The sequence below is a fragment of the Trichoderma citrinoviride genome, assembly GCF_003025115.1.
Source record: "Trichoderma citrinoviride strain TUCIM 6016 unplaced genomic scaffold BBK36scaffold_1, whole genome shotgun sequence".
In the NCBI taxonomy this organism is placed as follows: Eukaryota; Fungi; Ascomycota; class Sordariomycetes; order Hypocreales; family Hypocreaceae; genus Trichoderma; species Trichoderma citrinoviride.
In genome coordinates, this window is record NW_020194709.1 from 2461534 (window position 1) to 2489428 (window position 27895).

The window sequence follows — 27895 nt, forward strand, 5'->3', positions numbered from 1 at the left end:
GATATTCCGTACACACAACAAAAAGCCAGCAAATAGTAACTAGACCTGCCATCCTCGTTCCTCAACCAAGGCCAACCTGACTACGACAGTATATGTCGAATGAACCTATGTACCAGATAACCCAGCCCCCCAAAAAAGACATAATCATGAGCTCTCGACATAAAGACCGGCTAGCAAGTGCCTCCGCTTCAGTCTGAATCGTCGCCCAGCTCAAAGGGGTCATCGTCTTCATCATCCTCATCGTCAATGATGACCTTTCTCTTCGCAGCCGCAGCCCGTCCGGGTCTCTCCCGCGCCGCCGGCCTTGGGGCAATCGACGCATCCTCCTCGTCGAATTCCATATCATCATCCTCGTCCTTACGTGCCTTCATAGCCGCCTTCTTGGCAGCATATCTCATCGCAGCGGGTGACAAGGTATTCAGTGTGGGCGCAGGGTTGAGCGTCGTCTTGACCCTGCTTGCCGCCTTATCCTTTGGTTTCGGCACCCTGCCACGCTTCTTGGTTGAAAGCAAGCTCTCCGTTACCGAAGCCTTGACGGCAGGCTTGGACTTGGCGGCATTTGAAGAAGTACCCAAGATATCGTCATCATCCGACGCTTCGTCGCCTTTCTTGGGCTTGTAGGGCGACGGCTTGGCCAGCATCTCGTAGTTGGTCTCGTCGGGGCTGTCGAAATCAAACGCTTTGGCTGATTTGGCCTTGGACTTCGAGACCGCTCCAGTGCTCGTATTGCCGTGGCTCGAGTCCGGCCGGCTCATCGTGTGCAGACTCAGTCGTGCGCTTGTCTCTCCAGACGGCTTGTCGATCCCCTTAACCAGCGCGCCAACGTCGCCAAGCATCTTGTCATCGTCCTCATCACTGTCCGAGTCGGCGTCGAACAGGGTTCTGGCCTTGGAGGCTGCAGCTCGCCTGTTGCGGCCGGGCGCCGCCTCTGGCTCCTCCGACTGCGCCAGTGAAAGAGGCTTCGAAACCGACCGCGATCTAGAAGCCTTCGCATCAACGTCGAGAAGCTCATCGTCCTCGTCACTGTCCGAGTCGGCGTCAAACAATGTTTTGGCCTTGGAGGCTGCGGCTCGCTTGCCGCGAGCGGGCACAGCTTCTGGCTCTTTCGACTGCGACTTAGAAATCGGCCTTGAAGACGCCCGTGATGCAGGCGCCTTCACGCTAACGTCGTCAAGCATCTCGACGTCGCTAAGCATATCGTCGTCCTCTTCGTCACTGTTCGAGTCGGCGTCAAACAAGGTTTTGGCCTTGGACGCTGCGGCTCGCTTGCCGCGAGCGGGCACCGCCTCCGGCTCCTTCGACTGTGACTTAGGAACCGGCTTGGAAGACGCCTTCGTATCAGAGTCGTCAAGCATCTCGACGTCGTGGAATATCTCGTCGTCGTCGTCTTCGTCACTAGCGGAGTCGGCGTCGAACATAGTCCTTGCCTTGGAGGCTGCGGCTCGCTTGCTGCGGACGGGCACCACCTCTGGCTCTTCCGACTGCGACTGAGAGATCGCCTTCGAAGTCGATTGTGATGCAGACGCCTTGGCAGGTGCCGGTTTGCTTCTGCTAAGGGCAGCGAAATCGTCGTCCGAAAAGTCATCCAACTCGACGACCTCCGGCTGCGATTCCTTCTTGGGCTTAGGTTTGGCACTGAACATCTCGGCAAATCTCTGTGCAGTCTTCGTCTCTGGCTTAGGCGCTGGAGCTGCCTTCTTGCGGCCCTTCTTCTCCGGCTCGTAGTCGTCGTCCGCCTTGGGCTTCTTACCGCGGCCCCCGCCAGCTCCTATCTTCTTGGACACTCGGCGGCCCATGCGACGAATGTTGGTTTGGATCTCGGCGCTGAGGGCCAGATACTTCTCCCATTCGGCCTCGAAGGCGCTGAGGTCTTCGCACCACAGGTCCTTTTCGCTCTTGGCCGCCAGCTCGTCGTACTCAGCCTTCTTCCTCCGGATAGCATCTTTCAGCTTCTCAAGGCGTTCTGCCGTCAATGACCAAATGGGCATCTGGAAGACCGTTAGACTTTGCGTCACATAACAGCTGGTCTAACTAGCAAAACTTACCGAAAGAAGGTAGTCGTAGTCACGGGCGCTCTCTTCACCCTCTTCGTCATCCTCTTCTTCTTCCTCTTCCGTCTTCTTCGTGTTGGCATTCTTGACGGGAGGGAAGGCCTCGTATTTGCTGTCTCGGAGCTCCTTCACCAGGACATCCTTCCTCTTCTTACCGACGATCAAGTCCCCGTCGATGATTTCTTGGATAAAGCGCGCCTGGTTCTTCAACTTCCGGTGGTCGGCATCGTAGACGCCAAGCCAGTATTTCTGCGTGATTTCCATCAGTAAAAGTGCTCGCAAACAGCCGTGGTCCTAAATCTGCCCTACCTTTCGCTTCGAGTACATATCCAGTCGGTAGACGTAGTACTCTTCCAAAATATCCTCAACCTTTTCGTATTTGCGAATCTGTCCGTTAGTATTGAAAGCGACCAAGTTCGATGTGGCCACCTGCTTGGTGAGCTTGAACCGCTCAAGCAGGCCTTCCTCGAGCACCTTGGGCATGTGCTTCTCGTCCACTTGAATCTCAAAGTGGACCGTCTTGTGGTCGTTGAACTCCTTGTAGTCCTTGATCCAGCTGGGGCCATCCACGCCGCTGATGATCTTTTCAAGGCGAGCCTTGAAGTCATCAGTCCAGACGCGGATCGGAAGCTCGGTAATGACCACTTCATTTGGGTTCTGTTCATTCTGGTAAGCAATACCATTGAACTTGTAGCGGTCAGGACCAGCAGCTTCCGGTGTGCCCTTCCAGCCGCGGAACCAGGGAGTCATCGTCTCGAACGGCTTCTCTTCATCATCGCCTGGGTCCAGACGACCCATTCGTCGCTTCAGATTCTTGACAACCTCCAGCGGGTGATAGTTGGGAATGGAGGTACTCCAACCGGTGCCGATACCGTCGGCACCATTGATAAGCACCATGGGCAGGATGGGGGCGTAAACCTCGGGCTCGATTTGCTTGCCATCCTCATACTGGTGCTTCAGGTTGGGATCATCGAGCGAGGAAAAGATCGAGCGGGCAAACGGGGACAGGCGAGTAAAGGTATAACGAGGACTGGCAGCGTCAGAGCCGCCGGCAAGTCGAGAACCAAAGTTACCGCTGGGCTCCAGCACATTGATGTTGTTCGATCCCACGAAATCTTGAGCCAGGCCAATAATGGTCTGCTGCAGAGAGGCTTCACCGTGGTGGTAAGCAGTCAGTCCGGAGACGTAACCAGCCAGCTCCACAACCTTTTCGTCCTTGACCACGTTGCGCTTGAAACATGCATACAGCACCTTTCGCTGACCGGGCTTCAGTCCGTCAATCATGGACGGGATGGATCTTATGTTATCCGCCATGCTGAAGAGGATGAGCTCCTTGTTCACAAAGTCGCTATAGGTGATGACCTTGGAAGAGTGGTCAAGATAGGTGCCGGGAACAAAGTTGCCCAGCCATTCCTTTCTCGCGTCGGCCTTTTTCTTGGAGAAGGCCAGGTCAAACATTTCCGCCTCTTCCGGCTTCATGACACTGAATTCTTTCAAGTGCTCGTCAAGGTTTGTGAAGTACACCTGGGCATCTTCGTTGCTGCTACTGCCCAGACCCTTCAAGTACTTGTAATGCCATCTCGAGATTTCACTGCCGCGCTCCTGCTTCCATTCCTCGTACTGAGGTTGAGTGAAGAAGGACTTGAGTCTCTGAGGCTTCTTGGGGTTGGGCCCTTGCCAGACCTTGACAATGGGCGTGATGAATTCTCGGAAGAAGTCGGGGATTTGGAGCAGCGAAGGGAACTGCACTTGAAGGAAGTTGATGAGAAGACCCTTGATGTGACTACCGTCGTGATCCTGATCGGCCATGATCATCAGGTGGCCGTACCGAAGGCTTTTCGTGTCCGTGTACACCTGCTTGTGCTTGAGGCCCAGGAACTGCTTGATGTTCTGGATCTCTTGATTCTTGGTGATCTGGTCGATAGAAGCGTCTCGTACGTTGAGTAGCTTGCCACGGAGTGGAAAGACACCGATTCGGTCGGGATCCAGGATGGCTCGTCCAGACACGGCCAGACCTTTGGCGGAGTCACCTTCGGTCAAGATCAGCGTGCACTCATGTCCGCGCCGAGTACCCGCCAAGTTGGCCTCGACCAGCTTGGCATTGCTCACTCGTGAGCGCTTGTTGCCATCGCTCTTGGCCATCATCTTGTCTGCTTTTCTTTCGGCAAAGTCCATGATGTTCTTGATCGCGTCGGACTTGGCCACCTTCTTCAAGAAGTCATCTCCCAGGACACACTTGCTACCAAATTGGGAAGCCTTGGTGGTCATCTGCTCCTTGGTCTGGGACGTAAACGCCGGGTTGTCGATCAAGCAGTTGACAAAGATGAAGATGTGGTTTCGGAGATGCGCCGGCTTCAGGCCGTGTCCCTTCTTCAGCTTGGTCACAGCCTTCAAAAGATACGCTGTGATCTGGTCGGCGATGTAGTTTACGTGAGTGCCTCCAGACGTCGTTGCAATCGAGTTGACAAACGAAACCTGCTGGAATGTACCGTCTGACACGGTGAAGCCGACTTCCCAGCGGGGATGGCCCTTGTCCTTGTCGATTTCAACGGTGCAGGTTGGGTTGCCACCCTCCTCCATGCTCCTCTCGCCCGCGATGGACTTGGCATAGAGGTCGCAGTAGGACTTGAAATCCTTGATCTTGATGAGCTCGCCGTTGAGCTGCACCTTGACACCTCGCATTGTGCCAGCCATGTCGTAGACTCTTCGGTAGAGCAGCGCCTCAAGATCGTCTGTGATGCCTTCGTCCATTCCGAATCGAGCGTAGTCCGGCTTGAAGGTGACCCGAACGAAATCGGATGACTTGTTGGAGGTGATTTTTGCCTTGTGCATGGTCTGCATGTTGTTTGTCCACTGCTGCTTGTATCGCTTTCCGTTCTCGCTGTCCTGGCATTCTAGGGTGAATTCTGTGCTGAACACGTTACACAGCTTCGCACCATAACCGTTTCGACCACCGACGGTCTTCTTCTCGCTGTCGTCAAAGTTGGAACCAGCCAACAGGTGACCGAAAATGAGCTCGGGAATGTACACATGCTCCTTCTCATGCATGACAATGGGGATTCCCTTGCCATTGTTTTCGACGCTGATTTCGCCGCTTTCGCGATCGATGGTGACCTTCATCATGTTCATGGTGCTGTCGCGCTGTTTGTTGTCGGCAGCGTTGACGAGAATCTCGTCAAAGATCTTGTAGAAACCAGGGACGTAGGTGATATTGCGATACTCCATCTGCTTCGACTCTTTGTTGTACACCCACATTTGCTGCTCCGTCTTTTCTACGGAGCCAATGTACGTATCGGGACGCTTGATGATGTGTTCGAGCTGGGTCAGCTTTTGGTAGGTTTCGGTTGCCGTCTTCTTCTTCGAGGCGGGCTTGGATTCGTCGCCGTCGTCGTCGAGAACCATGGTGTCGTTTTCCAGCTCTGCAAGAGGCTTGCTGCCCGACTTCTTAGGAGGGGCCGCCGTCTTTTGCTTCTTGGATGTAGGCGGAGTGTTGGAAAAGCCGGATGAGGCATCTTCCCCGTCTTCATCGCTCTCGACGATGGGGCGCTTCTTCGGCGCCGGTTTGCCTTTTAGAGTGGTCTGCACCATCTTTTTGACAGCAGGCTTCGCGGCAGCCTTGGCCTTCTGCAGTATAAGGTTAGCTGCTGAAGGAAAGGAAAGCTGTGGATAGCCGAGAGGATGGTGGGAAAGAAAGAGGTCGCAGTAGTTTGCGTGTTGGACGGAAGAGGCGATGTTGCTAGGCTGCGCAGCAGAGAATGTGGAAACGAGAACAAAGTGATTCGAGGCTGAGCAACTGAGGCCAAAGCAAAAGGGTAACGCAAAGGCCGCAGCATAGCATAGCACAGCGGCGCATCACAGCGCAGCTCCAGAGTTGGGGCTTTCTATGCGACAAGATAAGGTAATCAACTTACGGGCTTTGGAACGTAATCTTCCGAATCATCTTCAATGTTGAAGACGGAATCGTCGTCGGAGTCCATGGCGTCGGTGCCTTTCTATGGCGAGCCGGCGAAATTTCGCAGTGCTCCAGAAACTCGCGATCGATAACGCAGTTGACGAGACAAGGGCGATGCTGAAGGGCTTGAGACCCGCGGCCGTAACAAAGGAGAGTTGGGCCGAATGACTGCAAAGCTTCGAGGGGCTGTGCCTCTGAAACGAAGAAAAAGGCGACGGAAGAAAAGGGAATGACAATGACCCAGACCGAGGCGACAAGAGGCCCTCGTCATCGATGAGCCGGAACAAAGAACGATGCTGGCTCGAAGGAAAGGCGATGATATTTTTCTTGTCTGTTGTTGAAGCCCCGCGTAAACAAATGTTCGATCCTTTGTTTGACGCGACATGGCTATCGCAGTTGCCGCACTACGACCAATTCGGACTAGTAAGTGCCCATGAGTGGAGCGCGTTTTTTGGTGCCTGAGGCGCTAAGTGAGCCTGGCTTATGGAGGTACCTGGCGGTGAATCCGGGGTGAGATGCGGCAGAAGTACACCGGTGGCGGCACAAAGCGGGTCGGTACTTGCTCTGTAACTGAGCCGGCTGCAGGGTGGTGTACTGCTCTATGTGCCCATGAAGCGGAAGGCATGATCATGATGCTTCTGGGCTTCAAATTACATATATCGACTGCAGGTACTCAGACAAACTTCAAATCTTTTCATAGCAGTCCAAACGCCTCGAGATATTCTTCAGAACGACTATCGAAGCACTCTCGAATCGTCGCTCATCATCCGTTGGTCATTCTTTCATTGGCGTCATGCGCCCCGAGCATTGAATGTTTGCCCAATTTCCCAGGCTCTGCGTGCAAACAAGAGACTGCGTTCGTTGGGATGTCAACTCCATACGACACCGTCATCAAATCTCCTGAGTTTTCGACTGCAGCATCATTTGACAGTCTCCAGAGCGTACCGAGTTCGACTCTGCACGCCAGAACAACGCTACAAGTCTCGTTCGATCCCGTCGTGTCAATCTTACCCTAGAAGCTTCGCTGACCGGTTCAGCAAACATAAAAGCTAACCTTTGCGTGACGGTGTGACCCTGTGGAATGGATCACGGCAGCCATTCCACTGCTGCTGGTGGGATAAATCGGGATCAAAAGTGTTCCATCTCGTCATGGCCAGCGCTTAAGGTGTAGTCAATCTACCTTACTTGCGTAGGGTGCTCGACAGACCCCCCTCGTTAATTTCCGAGCTGTTGCTTTCGATGGGAGAACCTCTCGGCTGGCCGCATTGCTTCACACACCAGAACAAATCAATCAGCAGCTGCAAATCAGATCTACTCTCCGAATGCGGTATCTGCTCTCAAACGCCATGCAAGATGGAATCTGGAATGCACGGTGCAAGTGTCGAGGCGGTTCCGTGCATAGCACAGGGCGTTTACATGCCCATGTCTGCAAACACCCGCCTCAGGTTCAGTCTTCTCTGCCCAGGCTGACAGCAGGAGAGTACATACACAGTACCTGTCGTTGCCTTCGATGTCCCGTGTACCACTTGAATACTGTGCCATCATCTGAAACCCCTGCTGTGGATATAGACGGGCCCTTGTGCCATGTCAGGTACGTTTCCTTTCATGATTCTCTTTTGTACAAAGCTGCCCCAAGCGTTCGAGAACTATACTACCGGTATCTTTACTCAAGTTATCTTTAGAACATGTCCATTACTCAAACGGAGGGGCAGCCGGTCAAAGCATGGGCAGTCTAACGGGAGCCTGGAAGCCCAGTGCCGCCGCTCTTCTGCGTTTGCCTTGTCATTCTGCTCCGAAAAAAAAAGGTTGAAGAAACACTGGTCACTTGACTTTGCCGAGGCATGGCACCCCCGCCGGCTTTCCGTTTTCCACGTTCCATTTCGTGATGGCATAGAAGCAAATAACCAGTGCGAGGAACTGATGGTTGCATGCCGAACCATCGGGCCGTGACAATCAGCCTGCAGGTCCATGATAAGAGGCGTTGACAGGTGCGGTGCGTATACCGCCAGGCTTGACTCGAGCCCGTTGAGGACACTACTCCCGATGCAGAATCGTGCTGGAAAGCTGCATGAGCCCTCTGATACATCTGCTCGATGCCGTGGCTTTGTGCAACAGATATGGCCTGCCGCTGGGCGATCTGATGCGAGCCGCACATGGAAGGGTTATGCTTAGATGCTTGAGACTGCTGCTCACTTCCGAGTCGACTTCACTGGCAATCGATCGGTTCAGCCGCCGAAATGACTCAAGGGAAGGGGGCTTCTCTTCATCATATCCTTGTCCCAACCCTCCGCTACCGAGTTGGATTCACGAGGTGATTAAACTTGTGCATCATCGGAGAATTTCCCCGAGCCCGTACACACATCCTCCACGGCCTTTGTCCCGAGATGAATGATATGGAATGGGTAACATGGACCCTACTGTGTTTGTCGATCGAATCTTCCGCTGGCTAGGGAAGGACATGTTGACCTTGACACTAGCTTACGGGCTTTGTCTGGACTTACGCCTATCCCGCGGGTTTCTGCTCAAAGCTCGCTCTCAATGGCAACTTTCATGCCTCATTTGCAAACCAACTTCGTCATTGGAAAGGAATAAGGTTACAGATAAGATCCCCTGATGCCAATGGTTATCCGAGACAGACAGAAACTCGAGCCATATGATGCCGCTCCAACACGTGGCTGATTCGAAGGTATCCTGTCATACTTGGAAAGATGTCAACGGATAGATGGAACACAGTCCCAAGCCTCTTGCTCTATCCCGTGCTTCGTAAAGAACGCAATGGACTGGGGGAGAACTGACCAGTGATGCCGCCAATGCAACCAGCCGATCCGATAGCCGCTTCTGTCAACGGACAAAAGATGACATTCAAACAGGTGACTATCCTGCTATGCGTGCGGCAGCCGGTATTTGCGTTCGTCGAGCCCATTTGCTCTGGTAAGCGATGATCCGGAATGCCTCATCTAGAGTAACGTCGTCTTCCACTGAGAACGGCGGTTGTCTGCAGTGGTAGCGGCGTCATGAAGCTGAGATGGTTTGATTGACAGGTCCTCGATCATGCGTCTTGAACAGCGTTGTGTGCAAGTGCCACCGCTCACTGGCATCTGGACCTCTGGACTACGCGGACGATGAGTTCCCTCATGCTTCATAGCCGAGGGGCGCTCCAACGCATACCCGCTGATTTGCCTGCTGGGCATGCGAACCGAAGCTCATAAGCTGCGATTTGGGGCATGGGGGGCCTGGACATCCTGATTCTTCCAGCACACAGCGTCCGGAGGGTCTAATAGGCAGCAACAGGATACTCTCCGCTCACCAAGTTCGTGAGAAGCTGTCCGAAGCCATTGAAGCTACTTTGAGCTGCTCATTCACATACATTTGAAGCACTGGCGGCCATCGCTACTTTGGGAACCTGCGACGAGATATTCTTGGAAGTCCCATTTCCTGGCCCGCCAACGTCCGTTAGAAACCCCGGGGTCTACTGCGGGAGACCTCGGATGTCCTGGCCGTAGCGGAGATTCACAAACGCAGGAAGCAGAAGCTCATGGGTGTTGGACACCGAAACCCGAGCGCTTGAATCCGAAAACCTCATTCCGGAAGTCTGGGGCGCAAACCTCATCCAAAAGACGCACCTGATCGGCGACCGCACCGTTAAGTGTTTAACGTCCCAGATCCCCGCAGCTCTTCTGTGGCCCGGATCTGTGGCCCCTTATTGACGGACAATCAAGCCCAGATCCCTAGCCAGGCGGACGATACATCACAAGCTACTGTCCTCTCATTGTTGTTTGCTAAAGTAGATAACCGAACCACTGAGACTACCACGCCGCGCTCAACTGATCTTCTTGCCGCTTGCGACTTCGAAAGCGCTATCAAAGTCTACATCCCAACATCTGCCATATCCTAAGGGAAAGGCTACGCCCAGTGTTTAGTTCGACCCTGCTCGTTGAGTCTTCCAAACGGCTTGCTCATCTCGGCCTTGCCCGTCACCGGATCATACGATGCCGGCAAATACCGGTCGACAGATGCTACCTCTACAGTCCATGTTGAATCCTGCCTCGTCTGCACAGCCTGTTACGAGTTATCGACAGTTCGAGCCTCTGATGGCGGCCCCGTCGACATCATTACCCACAGAAGCATTGCGAACCACGAGAAATGCATCATCTGCAGCGCCAAAGGCCAAGGCTCATGGAAACCCTGTCGGGATGCCCAAGTCGAAGCCGCAAGGACCAGTCAACTTTGCCCCCTTCGAGGATCTCGATCAAGCATCGTATCGAGAGCTCCGGCAGTTTCAAGTTAAACCCCTTGGACAGATACGGCAGAATTGCGAGCACATTCCATACAACAGCTCAAAGAAGGACTTTTTCGAGAAGACGGGACGGGAAAGCATCGAAGGTAAGCGCCTCAGGGTACGAATTCCTCGCTCGACAGGCAGTCTAACGCGGCCCGGCTGCAGCTTTCAAGTATGAGTTTCGCTACAAAGACTTGAATTATACTGTCATGTGGGACTACAATGTCGGTCTCGTTCGCATGACTCCTTTCTTCAAGTGCTTGGGGTATGCAAAGGTAGGGAATCAACATCTTTGTGCCCCAATGTTGTTCGGATTCTCCTTTAGGTGACATACTAATCTCAAGTAGACCAAACCTTCGCAGATGCTGGATAAAAACCCAGGCCTCAGAGACATATCGCCCAGCATCACGGGGGGTGCAGTGTCAGCCCAAGGTGAGGGCACCGAAAGAACCCCTGTTCCCCCCTTTGTCTCTGGAAGGCTCATGATTTCTTCTTCCAGGATACTGGATGCCATACACCTGTGCAAGAGCCGTGTGCGCAACGTTCTGCGCTGGAATCGCGGGTGCTTTAATACCACTCTTTGGTCCAACGTTCCCGTCGCAGTGCACTCCTTCGGACTCGCCTTACTACAATGAGATGGTGATCGATCCACAGATCATCAGGCAAGCGATGGAAGACGTCGAGCGATGCCGCTATGGGCAGAGGAGTCGAGTGCCAAAAGCTGTCGAGGGAATGAATGGTCCTGTGATGCTTGGAGACTACCCTTTGCGCAGCAAACGAGAGTCTCAAACATCATCCGCCTTCAGACTGCCGTCCCGCCCCCAGCCGGCGCGGCCTCAACCTTTGTTCGCAGCAGTTCACGACTCTGGATTTCGCCAGCGCCCAATGGCAGTTCTGGCTCCAAGTACGGCGTGCAAAACGCGGGAAGCCAAGTCCCTCTCCCGAGCGGGCCGAAGCTCCTTTGCCAGCCGAACTGTCCTCGACCGCAATCCTTTCCAGTGGCAGAGCTCGTTCTTCGATGTATCATTGCGCACGGAGACAAGCGGAACCGAGAAGAATAGAGCAGAGAAGTGGCGGCCGAAGCGGCGTAGACGACTCAATGATGAAGATGGAACAGCATGTTCGCCTGTTCCGCTTATTGAGGCATACGAGGCGAGGCGGCCGCAGCAGGAGCTGGAGCGCTTCAGGGCAGCCGCCGCGTTGGTGAGTCTGCATAGCGAGCCCCGAGATTCAGAGCCTTCCTCTGCGGTAGTCGTGGAGTCATCAGAGGAGGACGTTCCTGAGCGGCGCCACCAAAAGAAACGACCCAAGGCACATTCCTTCTGAGGACGACGATTAGGGGTGAGGGGTTGCGTCGGTGATATTGTGAAGGTACCATTCGACTCTCCATCTATGTAATAATGGGATATCAAGATACCCACAGGATTGGCGCTTGCAGTGGGTTTGTTTCTGGGTCATCTTCTGGAAAGGTGCTTGAGACTTGACTTGTTCTTTGTGTGTATTTGGGTTGTCTAGTTTCGTCGAGGTTGACGAGTGTGTAGTAGTATCGACACCTGCTGTTATATCCCTTTACTCTTAACTCTTTGACCCCATCACTCCGAAAATGGAGACCCCTATTTGTGCCCGACCTTCCTAACATCTTCCGAAGACCCTTTCCTTATCAACCTCAGCCATCATCACCTCTTCCCCTTCTCCGCCGCCCGCTTCTCCTTGAATCCCTTGACCCATCCCTCCGCCTTCCCCGTCGGCACCACGAAGATCTTGACCACGTCATCCACAACCTCAACCTTGCCTCCACTCAACACCTTGAGCAAAGGAACCTTCTTCCCCATCTTGATCAACCCGCCATCCTTTGTCTCAACATAGCACGTCACCCCACCAAGCGTATACTCCCCCTCCTTATCCCACGGCAAGGGGAAGATGTAGCTCAAATGGTCCTCCAAGCAGTGCGTCTCCTGAAACCCCTTGATAAAGTCGCTCTCCAAATGCAGCGGATACAGCAAGACCGTCGGAAACGCCAGCTCCGACGCCGCGTCGTCCTCGTCCGGCACGAGCCGCACTTTTGCGTCCTCCATCTCGGGCGGCTGCTCCGTCGTCCGCGTCGCGATGCCCCTCGCCGCGAGCGCCGTCCTGAGGAGCAGCGCGCGGCGCTGCTTCTGCGCCTCGCGGGCGTCCGCCTTGCGCTTCAGCTCGGCGAGCGTCTGCGCGCGCTTGACGATGCTCTCGGCGACGCTCCGGAGGCTCTTGCTCTCGGGGTCGATGGCGAGGCCGCGCGCGCACGCGTCGTCGGCCTCCTCGATGCGGTCCACCGCCAGCAGGGCCCTCGCGCTGCGGTAGTACGCCTTGACGTTGCGCGGGTTGAGGCGGATGGCCGCCGCGCAGTCCGTCCAGCAGCTGCGGTAATTCTGCATCTCGAGGTGGCACGCCGCGCGGTTCACGTACAGGCTCTCGAGCATCTCCCTCTGCGACCGGATCTCGTCCTCGGAGTCGGGCTCCTTCGTCTCCGGGTGGCAGGTGACCTCGCCGCGGGCGCGCTTGCGCTCCTCGAGGAACAGCACGGAGATGCCCTTGCCGTAGAACTCGGAGGCGTCCTTGTAGCCGCGGACCTTGAAGCACTCGTTGCCGCGCTCCTTGAAGTCGGCGGCGTTTTCGAGGGGCGAGCCCTCGTAGGCGAGGGCCTGCAGGGCGGCGATGTCGTCGTTGTCCTCTTCCATCTCGGTCATGAAGAGCGGGGACTTGTTGAGGTCGGCGAGCACCTCGTCGACGGTCTTGTTGCGGTTCATGGCCAGCTGGGGAGGGAGGGCTGGGCCTGGGGCGGAGGAGGTGTTGCCGTCTGAGGAGGGTGTTGTTGTGTTGGCGAGGCGCATGGCCTGCTCGACTTGGTCTGCGAGCTGGTCGATGCTCATTGTGGGTGGTGATTTGCTTGTTTCTCTTATTTGCTGGATGCTTTGTTATGAAGGATGAGATGAAGATGTGAGTTGTGTTTGTTATTGTGTATGTCGCTGGGTTTTTCACTGAGATGGGCGTGAGAGATGAGTTTTGCAGAGGTGGCGCATGAGGTTGAATTTTCATGAGTCAAAAAATTTGCGTTGTGAGAGAGCTTGGTGTCTGTGGTTTAGTAGCCCAAGATTCTACCGTTTGCCAACAGCTTCGACAGCCAAAAAGAGCACATGAATGATGCGAAATGGATCTCTTTTCAACAAGGTGTATCAAAAACTGATGATTTAATGTTTGAATCTGTTTTCAATTGTTTCCAACACAAATTCTGCACCTGCTGCCAAACTTCTGCATATCGGCAGTGTAGTCGCATCTGTTCCAGCATCTCACAACCACCAAGCGGTCTTTCAATCAATTTGTACAGATCTCAACATTGAACTATATCGTCTAGTCTCTAATGCTATCTAGTCCTCTTCATTTTATGAGGACGAGAGAGAGATAAAATACTGCCTAGTAGTATAAGCATACACTTTTCCGGTTCCCCCCAAACGCCGAAATACACAGTTTATGTGCGCCGATTGTACATCCTTTGACCCATTCCAAAGTTGTAAACCATAAGCAATACCGACCAACGCAGACAGGAATCATCGGGTATATAGACCATCTGAACCTCGTTCCGTAACCAAAATGCCGTTGTATCGCGCGTAGACCTGTGCATCATGATTAACTTTTCCACCACTGCAACTTGCAGGTGGTGTCTTCGTGAAACGGCTCCTATTACAAGGATGCCGTTCAATCATTCTTGTGTCTTCTTTCTTTGCTCAAAGCATCATTTTATGATTGTCTCTTTGTGTTTCTTCAAATCTCGACAACCTCGACTGAAACTTCAGTGGGCCTGGCGGTTGAGAGATCCTCGGGGTCATCCTCGGATCGCTGGCAGTTATGATCTCGGGGGACGGAGAAGCATTGCACGGCGCCGATAACGGCAACCAGAGCGCTGCAGTACCACGGCAAGGCGGTGCAATCGACCTGACTGCCGAGTGTGTAGAGGTAGCCTGCGATCGGTGGCGCAATCATGCGGCAGGCGGCGCCAGCGCTGGCGGCCAAGCCGTTGACCTTGCCCAGGGCACTCGCAGAAGGGGTGGCCCCTTTGATCAGGATCAGGAGGAGAGGGTAGAGAGTGATGGAGAGGAGGTTGCGTACCGCAAGGCAGAAGTAGATGGCGGGGAAGAGGATGGATTCGGGAACGTAAAGGAGAAAGGGGACAATGGCGTAGGCGATGGGGTGCAGCACTGTGACAAGGAGAAACAGGCGGTAAACACCAATCTTCTCGGCTGCCAGGGGGAAGATGACGGCCTGCACAAACAGAGCGATGGCTCCGTTGACAGCCATGATCATTCCGACCTCTCGCAGAGACAGGCCCAGGCCTCCGGGAGAGTAAAAGGGCGAAAAAGCACCAAATTTGGAGAGAGTATTTACCGAGACTCGGTCATCTTCAAAGAAGATGGGCATGAGGTGGTCGTAGGTCATCGAGTGGTAGGTGAAGATGCACAGCGAGACGATAAAGCCGACGATGCGCTGGTTCCAGATCGAGGCGGGCTTCGTCTTTTCGGCTGCTGCCTCGCTCGAGCTGCGGTCGGAGCATTCCTCGCCGCTGTTCCTGCTGCCGTTGGCCCGAATCGTTCCGTAGGTCTCGTCGCGCAGATCCACCGCCGGGCGCTTCATGGCGTCTGAAGTCTCCAGCAGCGGCGTCTCTTCAGAGAGGTAGGTGTCGGCGGGCAGAAGAACTCGAGGCTTCATGTCGGGGTGAGTCTCTTCCAACAGGAAGATGCCCATGACGATGCTCATGAACAGAAGAGCGGCGCAGACAAGGTTGGGCAACAGATAGGGGTATCGCTCGAACAGAGAGCCCACGGGGAAGGCATCGGGCCAGGATTCGTGAGGGTCGGCAAAAGTTCCGCCAATGCAAGGACCGATGATGGTTCCAATGCTCCAGACGAAGGGCATGACGGAGAATGCTTTCGCTGAGGAAGGTCAGCCAGGTTCATTCGATTCATTGAAAAGGGTCTTTGCTTACGTTCATGCTCGGGCTTGGTGACGAGCTCACCAACCATGGTCTGAATGACGCCAATGTTGCCGTTGAGAAAACCTCCGATGGCGCGTCCGGCCAGAGCAATCCAGATGTTGGAAGCGAATCCCACCATGATCATACTAAGCATGGTGCCCACGCAGCCGAGGATGAGGACAGGCTTGCGGCCGACGCGATCAGACAAGCCGCCCCAGTACATGCCCATGAGGGCCTCGGCGAGGGAGAAGGAAGAGATGAGAAGGCCTGAGTAGAAGGAGGCATCTTCCTCGTTTCCAATCTTGAATCTCTTGACCAGAGGCCAGGCATAGGGAAAGATGGAGGTGAGAGCGATTGGTTCGGCAAGGCGAACAATGGCTGGAGAGTGTTAGTCCCAAAGCTCATGCCTTGTTGGATATTCCACTATACAAGAGAGAAAAGACTTACCAAGGAGAAAGAGCTGGAGGGTCGGGAAGTCGTCCGGGTTGCGAAGACGAGCCTGCTTTGTCAGGTCCATGTTTTCTTTGTTTGGTGTGCGCTTACGACAGCCGACACAGGCACAGACGGATAAGAGTGCGTGTGTTGATGTGCGTATAGAGAGGTTGCCGAGTCCCTGAGGCGGGTTGCGAGAGTTGGGCCTCGGGAAGGCTGATCAGGAGATGGAGACTCGAGTGGATCTAGATCGCCAGGCAGGCAGAATCCGCTTCTTTGATGCGTTCGATTGTATTGTGTTGCTAAGTTCTGCACATGGAGAGGCGAGAACACAGCAACGGTCTGCGATCAAGAAGAGTCGAAGCCTTATGGTGATGAAGAGGTGATGGTGAGGAGGGTAGAAGGCGGAAGAAACGGTGGGAGCAGGACTTTATTTCTACCACTTCTATCAAGGTTTGGGGCGTGCACAGTAAAAGACAGTGCGCATAGCCGAAGCGCGGTGGGGCTCTGAGAGCATCGATAAGAGAGACATGCATCTAAAACACTTAGCAGACTGTGGCTGCATGTGGCATGTGGGGGTGACGGATGGGTCGCATGCAGCATTGCGGCAGTTATGCAGGAAGCGAGGTCGCACGAGCCACGCGCTAGTCAGATTAGCCTCTGGCAACAGCCGCAAGCGTTGCACCCCGGGGGTCTCGATAAGCCGGTGAAGCTTTTTCGAGCATTCAAGGTTCAATCACACGCTCGTCTTTGTCTCTCTTCTCTTTAAGTCTTGCATATGATGTTTCACAACCGCTGCGTTCAACGGCAGATTGCGTAGGAGGGCGGAGCAGCATCAACCACCCAGTACTGACGACGATACTAACATCGCCTACTACAACCTCCCATCTGCAGAGTCTCGCGATGCATTGTCTCCGTCCGGCTCGTCGCCGCGTCTGGGGAAGGCCGGCTGTCTGTCTCCGTTGCTTCACCGTCCTTGTGCATGTTCGCATCTCCGAATCGCAGATCCGTATCGTTGCCACAGCATGCGACGCTGAGGTTGCAGCACTGAGAAGGAGAAGGAAGGATGATATGAAATCTCTTCACTTCTCCAACCCTAACAAGCAGCGATCAGCCAACGTCGAAGCGAACAGACCTTCTGAAATGTGACGGCGTTTGCCCGTCCAACGACGCACCTTGTGGCATCTTCACGTTGTTTGTTGGTCTCGTGTCGCTTGCTCCAGAGAAGACACTGCCATCCATCACATGCGCTGCCATTGGCTCTTCGGAGGCTTGCAACTTTTCCTCGTCCCCTCCGATCCTAGGAGACTTCTGGCAGCGATTGGCGGCGTCTGGCGGGTTCGCAGCAGCACCGACCGGCGCCACTACACAGTATATGCACATATCGCAGAGGCGCCATGCAATTGAGCGAGGCCACCGGCCAGTGGGGATTCTTCCCTGTTCCACGCCGCCCCACCCAAGACGGCAAGTTTTCGACAACTTTTGCATTTTAGCAGCGCAGCTTTGACGCAGGGCCCCGACGAGCCGAAGCTGCGAAAGGCCTTCATCGACGATCTGATCAGCTGCATCGCAGGAATTGCTTCATCCGGGAGTGACGCGGTCAATTGATGGCGATGCTCTTTGTTCCGATCTGGAGATGACAGGTTCTGTCTCAGACCTGACCAGGCACGGCATTTCATCGGATTGCCATGATGACCTCGCCCGCAGACACGGAAGATCGCCTGATGGCGCAGAGACAGTCGTGATAGTGACAGAAGCCTTGCGATGACCCGCGAATTCGGGCGACTGTCCGGTACAATCCACCAAGCGCACAGTGCAAAGCTGCTTTTCTTCTGCTAGCATCTCCCACCTCATCCGTCGCATTTGGTCCCCTTGCGCCTCTCGGCTTGCGCGAGCTGGTGGTCAATTTCGATTCTCCCTTGCCATGCAACCCCAAGACTGACAGCCGAACCAGAGGGTTGCATGCTCGTGTCTGCACTCGTACGTGCATACATACGTACATATAGGCGAGGCTGGCCAGGATATCCTCGCCCAAACGGCTCGAGTTGCCATTACTTAATACTGCAACGGCCAGGTCCATGGCGCCAGTTTTGCTCGGTCACGCTACACACTTTTGCTCCCCTCGGCGCCAATTTGATCGCTTCATGCAGCTTCCCAGCGCTAAAGACCTCGATCCGCAGCTGGTCGGGTGGCCAAAGGGGAAAGAGAAGGTGAGGAGGGTGAGGAGAAATGGTAGCTCTGGGGAGCTGCCGGCCTCGTTGAGCGCCATGTCCATCTTGCAGGTTGTCGAAGCCCGGAGAAGCTCTGGGAACTAAGGGGAATCGCCCACCTGCGCAAGAAGCTCCGGCTGCAATGGCTGGTTGAACATGCGGATCTGCACGGCATGAGGCCCCAAATCACCCGGGTGGATGGTTGGTTCCCCGCCTCGCGCCCCTCTCACGCTGAACCTCGTCCCTCATCCCTCCTCTTCTCTCCTTCTCCCTTCCCCGCCGCTCACCTTGGGTCTGGAATGTGTCTCGAATCGCCGCTGGCGGATGCAAACTGGCGGTCTGCTAAGTGACTCCCCGTGCTGGTCCAATGGATACTGCCTTATGCCTGTCCAACTTGCCTCATGACCGGTTCCCGAAGGCACCCGCCGGAAGCCACCCCAGGCGGGTGTCTCGATCCAGAACACACGAAGAGCGCAGGCGAGCACGACGTACGAGGCAAACAGGCCGTTGAACGCCCGACCCGGGAAGCCGCCTCCGCCGACGCGGATCTTGGCGTGTGAAGACACACCCACAGGCTGCAGTGCCGAAACCCTGAGGGTCCTGACGCACCCCCTCCTCCTCGACTCTCGTGGTTGGAGCCACTGGGAATAAGAGAATCGAGCAAGGGCCCATGGCACAAGCCCTTGCTTATGCATCTATCGAGCACGACTAGACAGAGAATTTGCACTAGCTCCCGAGGGCTGGGCCAGGCTGGGGCACACTGGGTGGAGCAATCTTTTCGACATCAGATGGGCTGAGAGCATGAATTGACACATTCATTACGTGTAAGTTGTTGGCTGAGGCGGTGATCAAAGCTTCGAAACTTGAACGCCCTCTGCCCGTACCGTTGGAAAACCTATGCATTGCTTGGCTGATGCGGCGCTGATTGTTCCTGACAACTCCTGTTGACACGAGCAACAAAAGGTTTAGGACAAAGTATCCGGTTCTGTGCTTGAGGAGACTTTACGCCTCTTCCGCCTCTCGGCAACGGCGGTGCTGCCCGGCCGAGGGCCGCCTCGCCGGTCTCGGGGTGCGATCAGCGTCAGCGTCGGCTGTTCCGACTGCATTGAGTTTGTGGTGTGAAGCTGCAATGTCTGTGTTGCATTCGACAACATGAAGGTGACTGCAACGTTCAAGAAAACCTTCGCTGCAACAACGCACAGCCCTTGCCTCCTGAGTGTTTCCTTTTCTTGTTGAGCCGCAGCATGCACTGTCCCGCCAATACGAGATGAACGCAGCGATGTGGGCGATGTTCGCTCTCAATAAACAATTTTGACTTCATAGCCATCTTTCAATGTTGCCTGCTTGAACGCCACCAGTCGAGCGCTTGAAGCTTTGACAAGACGACGAAAAGTCAACTTCACGTGTATGGGGTCCATTGGCGCTTATTCCACAGGACAACAAACCCGTGTCGCGCGTGGGACTATCTCCAGACGAGGCATATCGCTAACTGATCTTTTCATCTATGCTTAAAAGTTGAAAGATCGTGACACGTCTAGATACATTCTCGAATTCTGTCGCAGGCCTGCTCTCTAGCAACTGGCATCTCACAACCGCTCCCCTCCCCTCGCAGAGTTGCCAATGCCCATCTCCCCCAGCGCCGCCTTGTACCGCTCCGCCTCCTCAACCATCTCCTCCATCGTCTTGGCATTCCGCTCCGCGTCCTCGATCCGCGGTATCTTGCCCCCCGGCCGGGGCCTCTGCTGCAGCTGCTGCTCCCGATCCCACAGCGCCCCGCCGACGTTGGCCTTTTCGCTCGACAGATGCACGTAGATCTCGTCCATGGCCTCGTCGCCCATGTCGCCCTTGACGCGGGGGATCACGTGGACGTGCACATGCGGGATCGTCTGGCCCGCCTCGGCGCCGTCCTGCAGCGCGACGGTGAAGCTGCCCGACGCGGGGTCCGACGGGTCCGGGAAGTAGAGCCGCGCGAGGAGCTTCTGGGCGAGCTGGACCGTGCCGAAGAGGTCGGCTGTCTCGGCGGGGGAGAGGTCGAGGAGGCGGGCGTGAGGCTTGAGCGGGCAGACGAGGATGTGCCCTGGGAGGAGGGGTTTGAGGTTGACGAGGCCGTAGGAGTGAGGTGTTGTCAAAAAGACCTGGCGGCACTTCTCAGTTCCGAGCCTGATACACAATGGTTGTTTCTGCCCATGGTGACATTTGGGGGGTTTGAGTCGTAGAGGAAGACAAGAAAGGCAGCTGGGCATGGTTTTGTTGTCAAAGTGCATACATACCTGCTTCGTGACCTCAAAGGGCCCAAACTTGATCGTCATCCCCTCCGTATTAGTCGAAGTCATGACGCCCCTCACAAACGAAGAAGGCTTTCCGAAACCCTTGGGATGATTATTAAACGCTCCAATTGAAGGATCTGACCAACAACGCGGTCGGGCAGCTAAAGATCGGGCCGCTCGGAGGAAATGCAGTCTTGGAGCTGATGAACCTACGATGCCGCATCAGTCAGTTTCAATATCTTTTGCTTCTTGGGCTTAAGCCAGCCTCCAATTGCCTCTCTTTTGTTTGATCAGATAGCGGGCGACTTGTTGAATTCGACTCACTTGAATGTGAAGCACGCCACAAGGATTGGAAGAGCCGATTCATGAGGTTTATGTAAAGAAAGTGCGGTGTTATATAAGAACCACTTGACAAAGCTTGCTCTCGTGGGGGGGATGACGGATGGGGTAAGATGTAAGAAAATGTGAGAGTGAGATTTCGTGAGATTTAAAGCTTGCTGGGGGGAGCGCGGGGCAGAAGCAAGTGGGTTGATTGATTGGGCTCAACTGAGTGTGGGGTGTTTCGACTCGAGCACTGATTGGCATCAACCTTGAGGTTTTGGATGACAGCTTCATCTGCTATTGATGCACTGCCTTTAGAGATATTCGTACTAACAGGTTTTCGAGAGATTGGCTAAGAATTGGTTCAATGGAGTATAAGAAGAGGCGAGGGGATTTCGAATTTGAATCTCTTGTTGAATCTGTTGCGTCTACTCCTTGCTGTATTGGTATCTTCTATCATTCTAACAAACATCTCCATCTCATGAACTATATGGAGGTAAAAGGAAAAAAAAGAGGAATAACAAGAAAACAAGACAAATATACCTCGCCAAACCATCATCAACAAAACCAAGCATACATACATCCATACCGCTCATCCGTAACAACATGCCCAAATGGTTCTACATCGTCCTCCTCATCTTCCTCGCCACCCAACGAAAGAAAACCAAAGCCACCTCTCAGAATGACAAAAGAAAAGAAGAGCAGTCGCTCGCGAAAAGCACCTTGTCAGAATCCTCTGCTTTTGTCTAGATGAAATTCGAATCGTCGCCTGCGGAGAGCAGTTGCCCTGCGTTGGCGGCGAAGCGGGCCGGGTCTTGGTCTGCTTCTGCTTCGTCTTCTTCGCTGCTGACTTCCTCCCAATGGACTATACATTTCCCCCCTTTGTTAGCACCTGAAAAAGATGGGAAAACTCGAAACCTGAACAGAGAGATCAGACATACCATGGGGCTTGATGATGAAAGCACATATCAACCCAATCCCAAAAAGTCCACACAAGAGCACAAAAATCGCCTGCGGAAACGTCCCCACCGTCATCGCATACAACCCGTTGAACAGCAAAGGCCCGACAACCCGCGACTGCGCCTGCAAGAAGCCCACGGCGCCGAGGACCTGCCCGACGCGCGCGGCGGGAACGTGCTTGGTGACGACGGCCTGGACGGTCGCGCTGCCCAGGCCTCCGAGGGCGGTGACCATGCCGCTGGCGAAGAAGAGCTGCTGGTTGCGCGCGAGCGTGTAGCCGACGCAGCCGAGCACGTCCGAGGCGAGCGCGAAGCGGAGGATCCAGACGTCGAGGTGGTCCGCGCCGGCATTCTTCTCCATGTGAGGCACGCCGGATTCGCGTTGGCGTTTGGCGGCGGGGCGGATGCGGAAGATGTAGTTGATGATGGGGAAGACGACCATGAGGACGGCGACGCGGACCATGGACAGGGCGGAGATGAAGCGCGACGTCTCAAAGTTGCCCCAGCCGAACATGAACTCGCTGTAGAGCATGAGGACGTTGCCCACGGCCATCATGGAGCCCATGATGATGGTGTCGGCGATGGAGAGCGCCACGAGGTTGATGCGCAGCCTCGACGAGGTGCCTGGTCCCGTGGGCCAGAGGACCTTGAAGACGGCAAAGGGGTTGTGAGCGAAGCGAGTGGGGAGCATGATTTGGTCGGCCTCGTGTTTGGTGCGGGCGAGGCGTTGTCGTCGCTTCGAGAGGGATTCGGGCAGGATGAAGCGGACGAAGACGATGAAGAATGCATGGCAGCCCAGGGCGACGTAGAAGATGGAGATGATGGACCCGGTCCACTTGACAAAGTAGCCGGCCAGAAGGGGACCCAGGGCAAGGCCGGTGAAGAGGCACGCATGGACATAGCCGATGGACACGGCTCTCCTGGAGGGGGGAGTGCAGTCGCTGGTGTACGACTGGCTGAGAATGCTTCCGGCAGTAAAGGACCCCGTGATGCCATCAAACATGGCACCGATCAACATCCACCGGTAGTTGAAGACCAGAGGATACTTTGCGCACAGGATGGTGACGACCTCGCTGACGAGCCCTCCGCAGGACGCGAGAGCCATGAGCTTGCGGCGTCCGTAGCGGTCGGACAGCTGGCCCAGCTTCGGGGCGACGATGGCGCTGAGGCCGCCGATGATGAGGTTCATGCCCAGCATGAAGGTGGCGACGTTGCGCTGGACCTCGGGGATGTTGCACTGCGGGTTGTCGGAGCCGAGGACGATGGGCTTGTAGGTGAAGTGAGGGTTGAGGAGCTGCTGGTCGGCAAAGTACTGCTTGCAGACGAGGTCGAGGATGCTGTATGACGCCGTAACATTAATGAGATGATCAACGGAATTATGAGTTTGATGATGCTTACAGATTGAGTTTGGGGACGATGATGCCGCCGAATGCGAGAGTGAAGACGGCATATGGGCCGAGGAGCCAGAATACCTGTGAGGCGCATCTTGTCAGCGAACATGAAGCTGGATCACCTTTATGGACACGATAGCCAAGGTATATCTGTCTTATCCGCACTCTGCGGAGCTGTTATAGAGGGCGAAACGTACAGACGGCCTGCGCCACCAGGGCAGATGCTGGAAATCAACATCATTGTCCCATCCGTTCTTTGACGCTCCCGAGTCCTGGGGGCTGAGCAATTGCGACGTCTCGGTGACATCCGAGTCGCGGTCGTCGAGTTCGCGAATCGTCGGGCTCGGGCTCCGGTCGTCGCTTATCCGCTTTGGTCCAGCCATTTTGTGCGTATGCTCTGAAAGCGCTCTAGATATCGCGACAGTCGTTGGTGTTTGAGCAACAAGGATGATGTCGGCAGAGACGCGCCGGCTCAATCAGGTCGGCAAGGCTGTAGAGAAGCCTCCGGATGTGTGATAGTGACACAAGCCTTGCCTCTGTCCCATTTCTCGCCGGGACGGGACCTCCAGCTATGGCTCTCTATGGCAGCAGGGGAGGCGTGTGTCTTATACTCTGTTCAAGGCATACGATGGGCGAGGATGATGCGAAGAGGGGGCGACGAAGCCGTTGGTGATGGAGGAAGAGAGATTGACGATTGAGTGCTGCTATTTTCTGAAGCACCGAAGGAGGTACAGTAAGAGCTTACATGCAGGGAATCCCAGCAGACGGGGGCCTGGGCATGGGGGAAGAGGAATGGGGGATGAGGATGAGGATGAGGATGGGAATGGGATGGGAATGGGATCAAGGGGGTGGAGCCGAGGAACCAACGCAGCAAGACCAGACGCAAGCAACGTGGGTTTAAATCGCGTGGACGGCCGCCAGTGGATTCGGAAACGAAAGCCGGGGACCCCAGAAGAGGAGGAGGAAGATGAAGAGAGGAGGAGGAAGCTTTGGGCAGACAGACAAAACACCAGGGCTGGGGATTGGGTGGGAGAGGCCACTATCTATCACGGACCCCGGACGGATGGAGTGGTGACGACGGTACTATCTCCCTTAATGTTCGTCTTTGGGTTCCTTTTCCTTGATGAAACTCCTCTTTTGCACCTCTTCCCAACGCAAATGCAAACGCAGCAGAACAATCGGCCCTCGAGGAGTGGGCAAATCCATTGAAGCGGAACCAGCGCAGCAAGTCGCATGCAGCAGTCGGCCAACCAGTTGACGAATCGATGACGCTGCCTACTCTGTATCCCACGCCTCGCCCGCGATCACGGACTAGGATCGTGCCTGGATTGCGGTTTCGATAACGACACACACACACCAGAATCAAGCAAGGCTCAAGCTTTCCAGCCTATCCGGGTACACGGACAGAAGCCCCATGCAGGAAAAAAGAGCGGAGACTGGCGACACGCTTCCTTGGATTGGGTTTCGAGTTGTTTGCAGAGAGAAAAGGAGGGCAGAGCTGGCGATTGGTCCGGAGAGCGTAATGGGCGGGCGATTGGTCCGCTGCTATCTTTGGCTTTGTCCTGTTGTGCCTTGATCTGAGACAAAAAAAGACGGGCTTTTTGCTTGGTAATTAGAGTCGGACTTTTGGGGTGCGTGGAGTCCGAAGTCCGCCTCCGCAGGCTAAAGTGTGTGTGTGTGAGAGAGAGAGTGATGAGTTGTTCTGATGGAGTTTGTTTGTTTGGTTTTAGCTTTCAGTGGAAATCCAGTTGCCATGATACGTGTTTGACTTTATGGCTGCATGTATCGACAACCGGGCAAAACTATGTTGATCCTAGGGACTTGGGTTGGGTAAAAGAGAGTGAAAATTGGCTTCTTCTGAAGCCAGAGATAGATAGTATCTAGTTGGTTGCTGTAGTTGGTTGATAAGCGTCCGTTGGGCTTCGAGATGCGCCGTTATTTCCGCTGATAGGCGAACGAGAGCTTCCACGTGGCACCTCTTGCAAGTCGTTGCAGGGGAAGAAGAGGAAGAGGAACAAGATACTAGATGGAGAAACTATTGAATGCATGCTGCAAGATATCCAGTTGGGCAAAACACGATATCTGTCGATGCCTCATGCGTGTGGAATACGTACCTGACAGACGGTTTGCAGCAGCTTGAACTTGGAAGAAAGACATGCAGCCGCATTGGGACTAGCGCCAGAAGCGACGAGAAGGTGCTGTAGTTGCCGCATCGGTGTCGAGGTGAGGCACTCGGTGACGGCCGCAGCTGAGCCGGTGAGCTACCAATGAAGTCCACCGCGAACGCTGACTAAGCAGGTTCGAACAAAGTTGCAACGCGATATTACAGCGAGACTCTTGACATTTTCCAGCCGCCAAATCATACCAACGAAATAACCATCGCCATCCCCCAACCCTCCCTTCATCCACCGCCAACATGCCCGTCGTCAAGGGAGGCGTCTGGACAAACATCGAGGACGAGATCCTCAAGGCCTCCGTGTCCAAATATGGCCTCAACCAATGGGCACGCGTGTCGTCGCTGCTGGCGCGCAAGACGCCCAAGCAGTGCAAGGCCAGGTGGAACGAGTGGCTCGACCCGAGCATCAAGAAGATCGAGTGGAGCAAGGAGGAGGATGAGAAGCTGCTGCACCTCGCCAAGATCATGCCCACCCAGTGGCGCACCATTGCCCCCATCGTCGGCCGTACTGCGAACCAGTGTCTCGAGCGCTACCAGAAGCTGCTGGACGAGGCCGAGGCCCGCGAGTCGTCTGGCCTGGGCCTCACCGGTCCCGAGGGCGGCGAGACGCAGGCCCCGAGCGCGGACGACGTGAGGAGGCTGCGGCCCGGCGAGCTCGATCCGGACCCGGAGACAAAACCTGCCCGACCGGACACCATCGATCTCGACGAGGATGAAAAGGAGATGCTCAGCGAAGCCCGTGCCCGTCTGGCCAACACGCAGGGCAAGAAGGCGAAGAGAAAGGCGCGAGAGCGCCAGCAGGAGGAGTCTCGCCGCCTGGCGACGCTGCAGAAGAGGCGAGAGCTCAAGACGGCCGGCATCAACATCAAGGTGACGACGCGGAAGCAGGGCGAGATGGACTACAACGCCGACATTCCATTCGAGAGAAAGGCTGCCCCGGGATTCTACGATACATCGGAGGAACTGGCCAAGAATGAGATGCAGCGGGCGGCGTTTGATCCCCGCAAGCAGCAGCTGGCCAGCAAGCGCAAGGGCGAAGGCGATGACGACAACGACCGCAAGAGGAGGAAGAATGACAAGGACGGCATTTCGGAGTCGCAGAAGGCTGCCATCAAGGCAGGCCAGATGCAGCGGATTCGAGAGGCCGAGCAGAGCAGCAAGCGTCGTCCTCTGAACCTGCCAGCGCCCCAAGTGAGCGAGGGCGAACTGGAGGAGATTGTCAAGATGGGCAAGATGGGCGAGGCAGCCAACCTGATGGCCAGAGAAAGCGACAACGATGCGACGCGAGGATTCGTCAACTCATATTCGACGCTCAACACGAATGCGCCCATCCGAACACCACGGGCGCCGGCGCAGGAAGACCACATTGCCAACGAGATCAGGAACATCCGAGCCCTCAACGAAACACAATCCGCATTGCTGGGTGGCGAGAACACTCCTCTTCACCAGGGCTCCGGCTCGACAGGATTCGAAGGCATCGCGCCTCGAAAACAGGTCATGGCCACTCCGAACCCTCTGGCCACGCCCCTAAGAGCCGGCGGCGTCAACGGTGCCGTTCCTGGACAGACGCCCATGCGCACTCCTCGAGACACCTTTGCCCTCAACCAGGAAGATGGGATGACAGCAACAGGAGCCACCCCCCGGGATGTGAGAAACCGACAGATGGCCCTGCGGAACCAGCTGCAGGCTGGACTGGCTGCGCTGCCCAAGCCAAAGGATACAGAGTGGGAGTTTGAGATACCCGAAGACCAAGTGCCAACTACGGCTAGCGAAGAGGCCTTGGAGGAGGATGCTGCCGAGCGGGACAGGCGAGAGCGCCAGAGACGAGAGGCTGAGGAGGCGCTGGAACGGCGACGACAGACCCAGGTAATACAGCGAGGGCTGCCACGGCCGGTCGTCGTCGACCTGACGGACTTGCTGGAGAGGGCCAAGAAGATTGACGATCCCGCTGCGGCGCTCATTGCTGAGGAAGCGGCTGCGTTGATGGCGAATGATGCCGCCAAGTTTCCGCTCAGTGGCTCCAAGGTCAAGGGAACGCTGCGACCGCTGGCTCCCATAGACGATGGCCTCCTTGCCGACGCCCGTCTCCGCATTCTGTCGGAAACCAAGCCGTTGCCCAAGTTTGAGGACATTCAAGCTGCCTTTGAGAGCCGGGCCGGAGGGGATTCCTTGCTCTTGGGGCTGGGATGCTATAGTGACGATGCTGCCGAGCAAGATGCCGCTATGCGGGCTGCTTTTGACGTAAGTTACAGCCTTTTCTGATAAACGATATTCTAATACTAAATGTGAAACAGGCCGTTCAAGATTCCATCATGACATCGGCGGAAGAAGACGCAAAACTCGAAAAGAAGCTCACGCTGCACCTGGGCGGATACCAAAAGCGGCAGAAGATGCTCAAAGACAAGGTCTCAGACGCTGCAGAGGCTTTGGACAAGGCAAAGGTGGCTCTCGCCGGATTCAAGACGCTGGCCATTTCCGAGGACGTGGCCATCAACCGGAGGCTGGAATCCCTGAGAGACGAAGTCAACTTCATCAGCCGGAGGGAGAGAGAGGCACAGGAGGAGTACCGAAAAGCAAAGGAGGAGCTGGAGGCCCTGCGAGCGGGGGACGTCAACGGATACCATTGAGCGTGAAGGCAATCTGGTAAGCGGGAGACAAAACGACCATTTGTATAATGAAAGGGGGTAGTAATGAATGGATAGGCATCAGGGCGGTTCATGTACAAACAGATTATCAAGACCAATTGCATTCTATTTCGCATTTCCTAACCATCACACGCTGAGTTTCTCTAGGCTCGCCGTCTCCTCGTTTCCACCAAGCAAGCTACACCTTTATGCATTCAACTCTTTCACAGC

At 55.2% G+C, this 27895-nt stretch overlaps 7 protein-coding genes across 7 annotated transcripts; 2 read left to right on the forward strand and 5 right to left on the reverse strand.

Annotated features, from left to right (window-relative positions):
* Positions 1-188: 188 nt before the first annotated feature.
* Positions 189-6028, reverse strand: BBK36DRAFT_1107703 (type II DNA topoisomerase; the record flags this gene model as incomplete). Its single annotated transcript, XM_024889284.1, has 5 exons — positions 189-906; positions 1489-1988; positions 2046-2300; positions 2361-5675; positions 5963-6028. 5 exons carry the CDS (start codon positions 6026-6028, stop codon positions 189-191), a joined length of 4854 nt encoding a protein of 1617 aa, XP_024754115.1.
* Positions 6029-9992: 3964 nt separating this feature from the next.
* On the forward strand, positions 9993-11608 carry BBK36DRAFT_1108939 (hypothetical protein; the record flags this gene model as incomplete). Its single annotated transcript, XM_024889420.1, has 4 exons — positions 9993-10386; positions 10448-10557; positions 10630-10714; positions 10782-11608. 4 exons carry the CDS (start codon positions 9993-9995, stop codon positions 11606-11608), a joined length of 1416 nt encoding a protein of 471 aa, XP_024754116.1.
* Positions 11609-11957: 349 nt separating this feature from the next.
* BBK36DRAFT_1134064 (TPR-like protein) lies at positions 11958-13357 on the reverse strand (the record flags this gene model as incomplete). The annotated part of the gene is made up of 2 exons (XM_024892185.1): positions 13321-13357; positions 11958-13199 (listed from the first exon to the last, which is right to left on the reverse strand). The coding sequence occupies exon 2, from the start codon at positions 13186-13188 to the stop codon at positions 11959-11961; it is 1230 nt and encodes a 409-aa protein (XP_024754117.1). The 5' UTR covers positions 13189-13199; positions 13321-13357.
* Positions 13358-13655: 298 nt separating this feature from the next.
* Positions 13656-15801, reverse strand: BBK36DRAFT_1134065 (MFS general substrate transporter; the record flags this gene model as incomplete). The annotated part of the gene is made up of 3 exons (XM_024892186.1): positions 13656-15243; positions 15297-15662; positions 15732-15801. 3 exons carry the CDS (start codon positions 15799-15801, stop codon positions 14078-14080), a joined length of 1602 nt encoding a protein of 533 aa, XP_024754118.1. The 3' UTR covers positions 13656-14077.
* Positions 15802-19512: 3711 nt separating this feature from the next.
* Positions 19513-20259, reverse strand: BBK36DRAFT_1107457 (HIT-like protein; the record flags this gene model as incomplete). The annotated part of the gene is made up of 2 exons (XM_024889253.1): positions 19513-20061; positions 20197-20259. 2 exons carry the CDS (start codon positions 20257-20259, stop codon positions 19513-19515), a joined length of 612 nt encoding a protein of 203 aa, XP_024754119.1.
* Positions 20260-21399: 1140 nt separating this feature from the next.
* BBK36DRAFT_1109217 (MFS general substrate transporter) lies at positions 21400-23247 on the reverse strand (the record flags this gene model as incomplete). Its single annotated transcript, XM_024889446.1, has 3 exons — positions 21400-22810; positions 22872-22945; positions 23062-23247. The coding sequence occupies 3 exons, from the start codon at positions 23245-23247 to the stop codon at positions 21400-21402; spliced, it is 1671 nt and encodes a 556-aa protein (XP_024754120.1).
* A 2033-nt stretch (positions 23248-25280) lies between these two features.
* BBK36DRAFT_1109366 (hypothetical protein) lies at positions 25281-27667 on the forward strand (the record flags this gene model as incomplete). The annotated part of the gene is made up of 2 exons (XM_024889465.1): positions 25281-27281; positions 27335-27667. 2 exons carry the CDS (start codon positions 25281-25283, stop codon positions 27665-27667), a joined length of 2334 nt encoding a protein of 777 aa, XP_024754121.1.
* Positions 27668-27895: the final 228 nt, after the last annotated feature.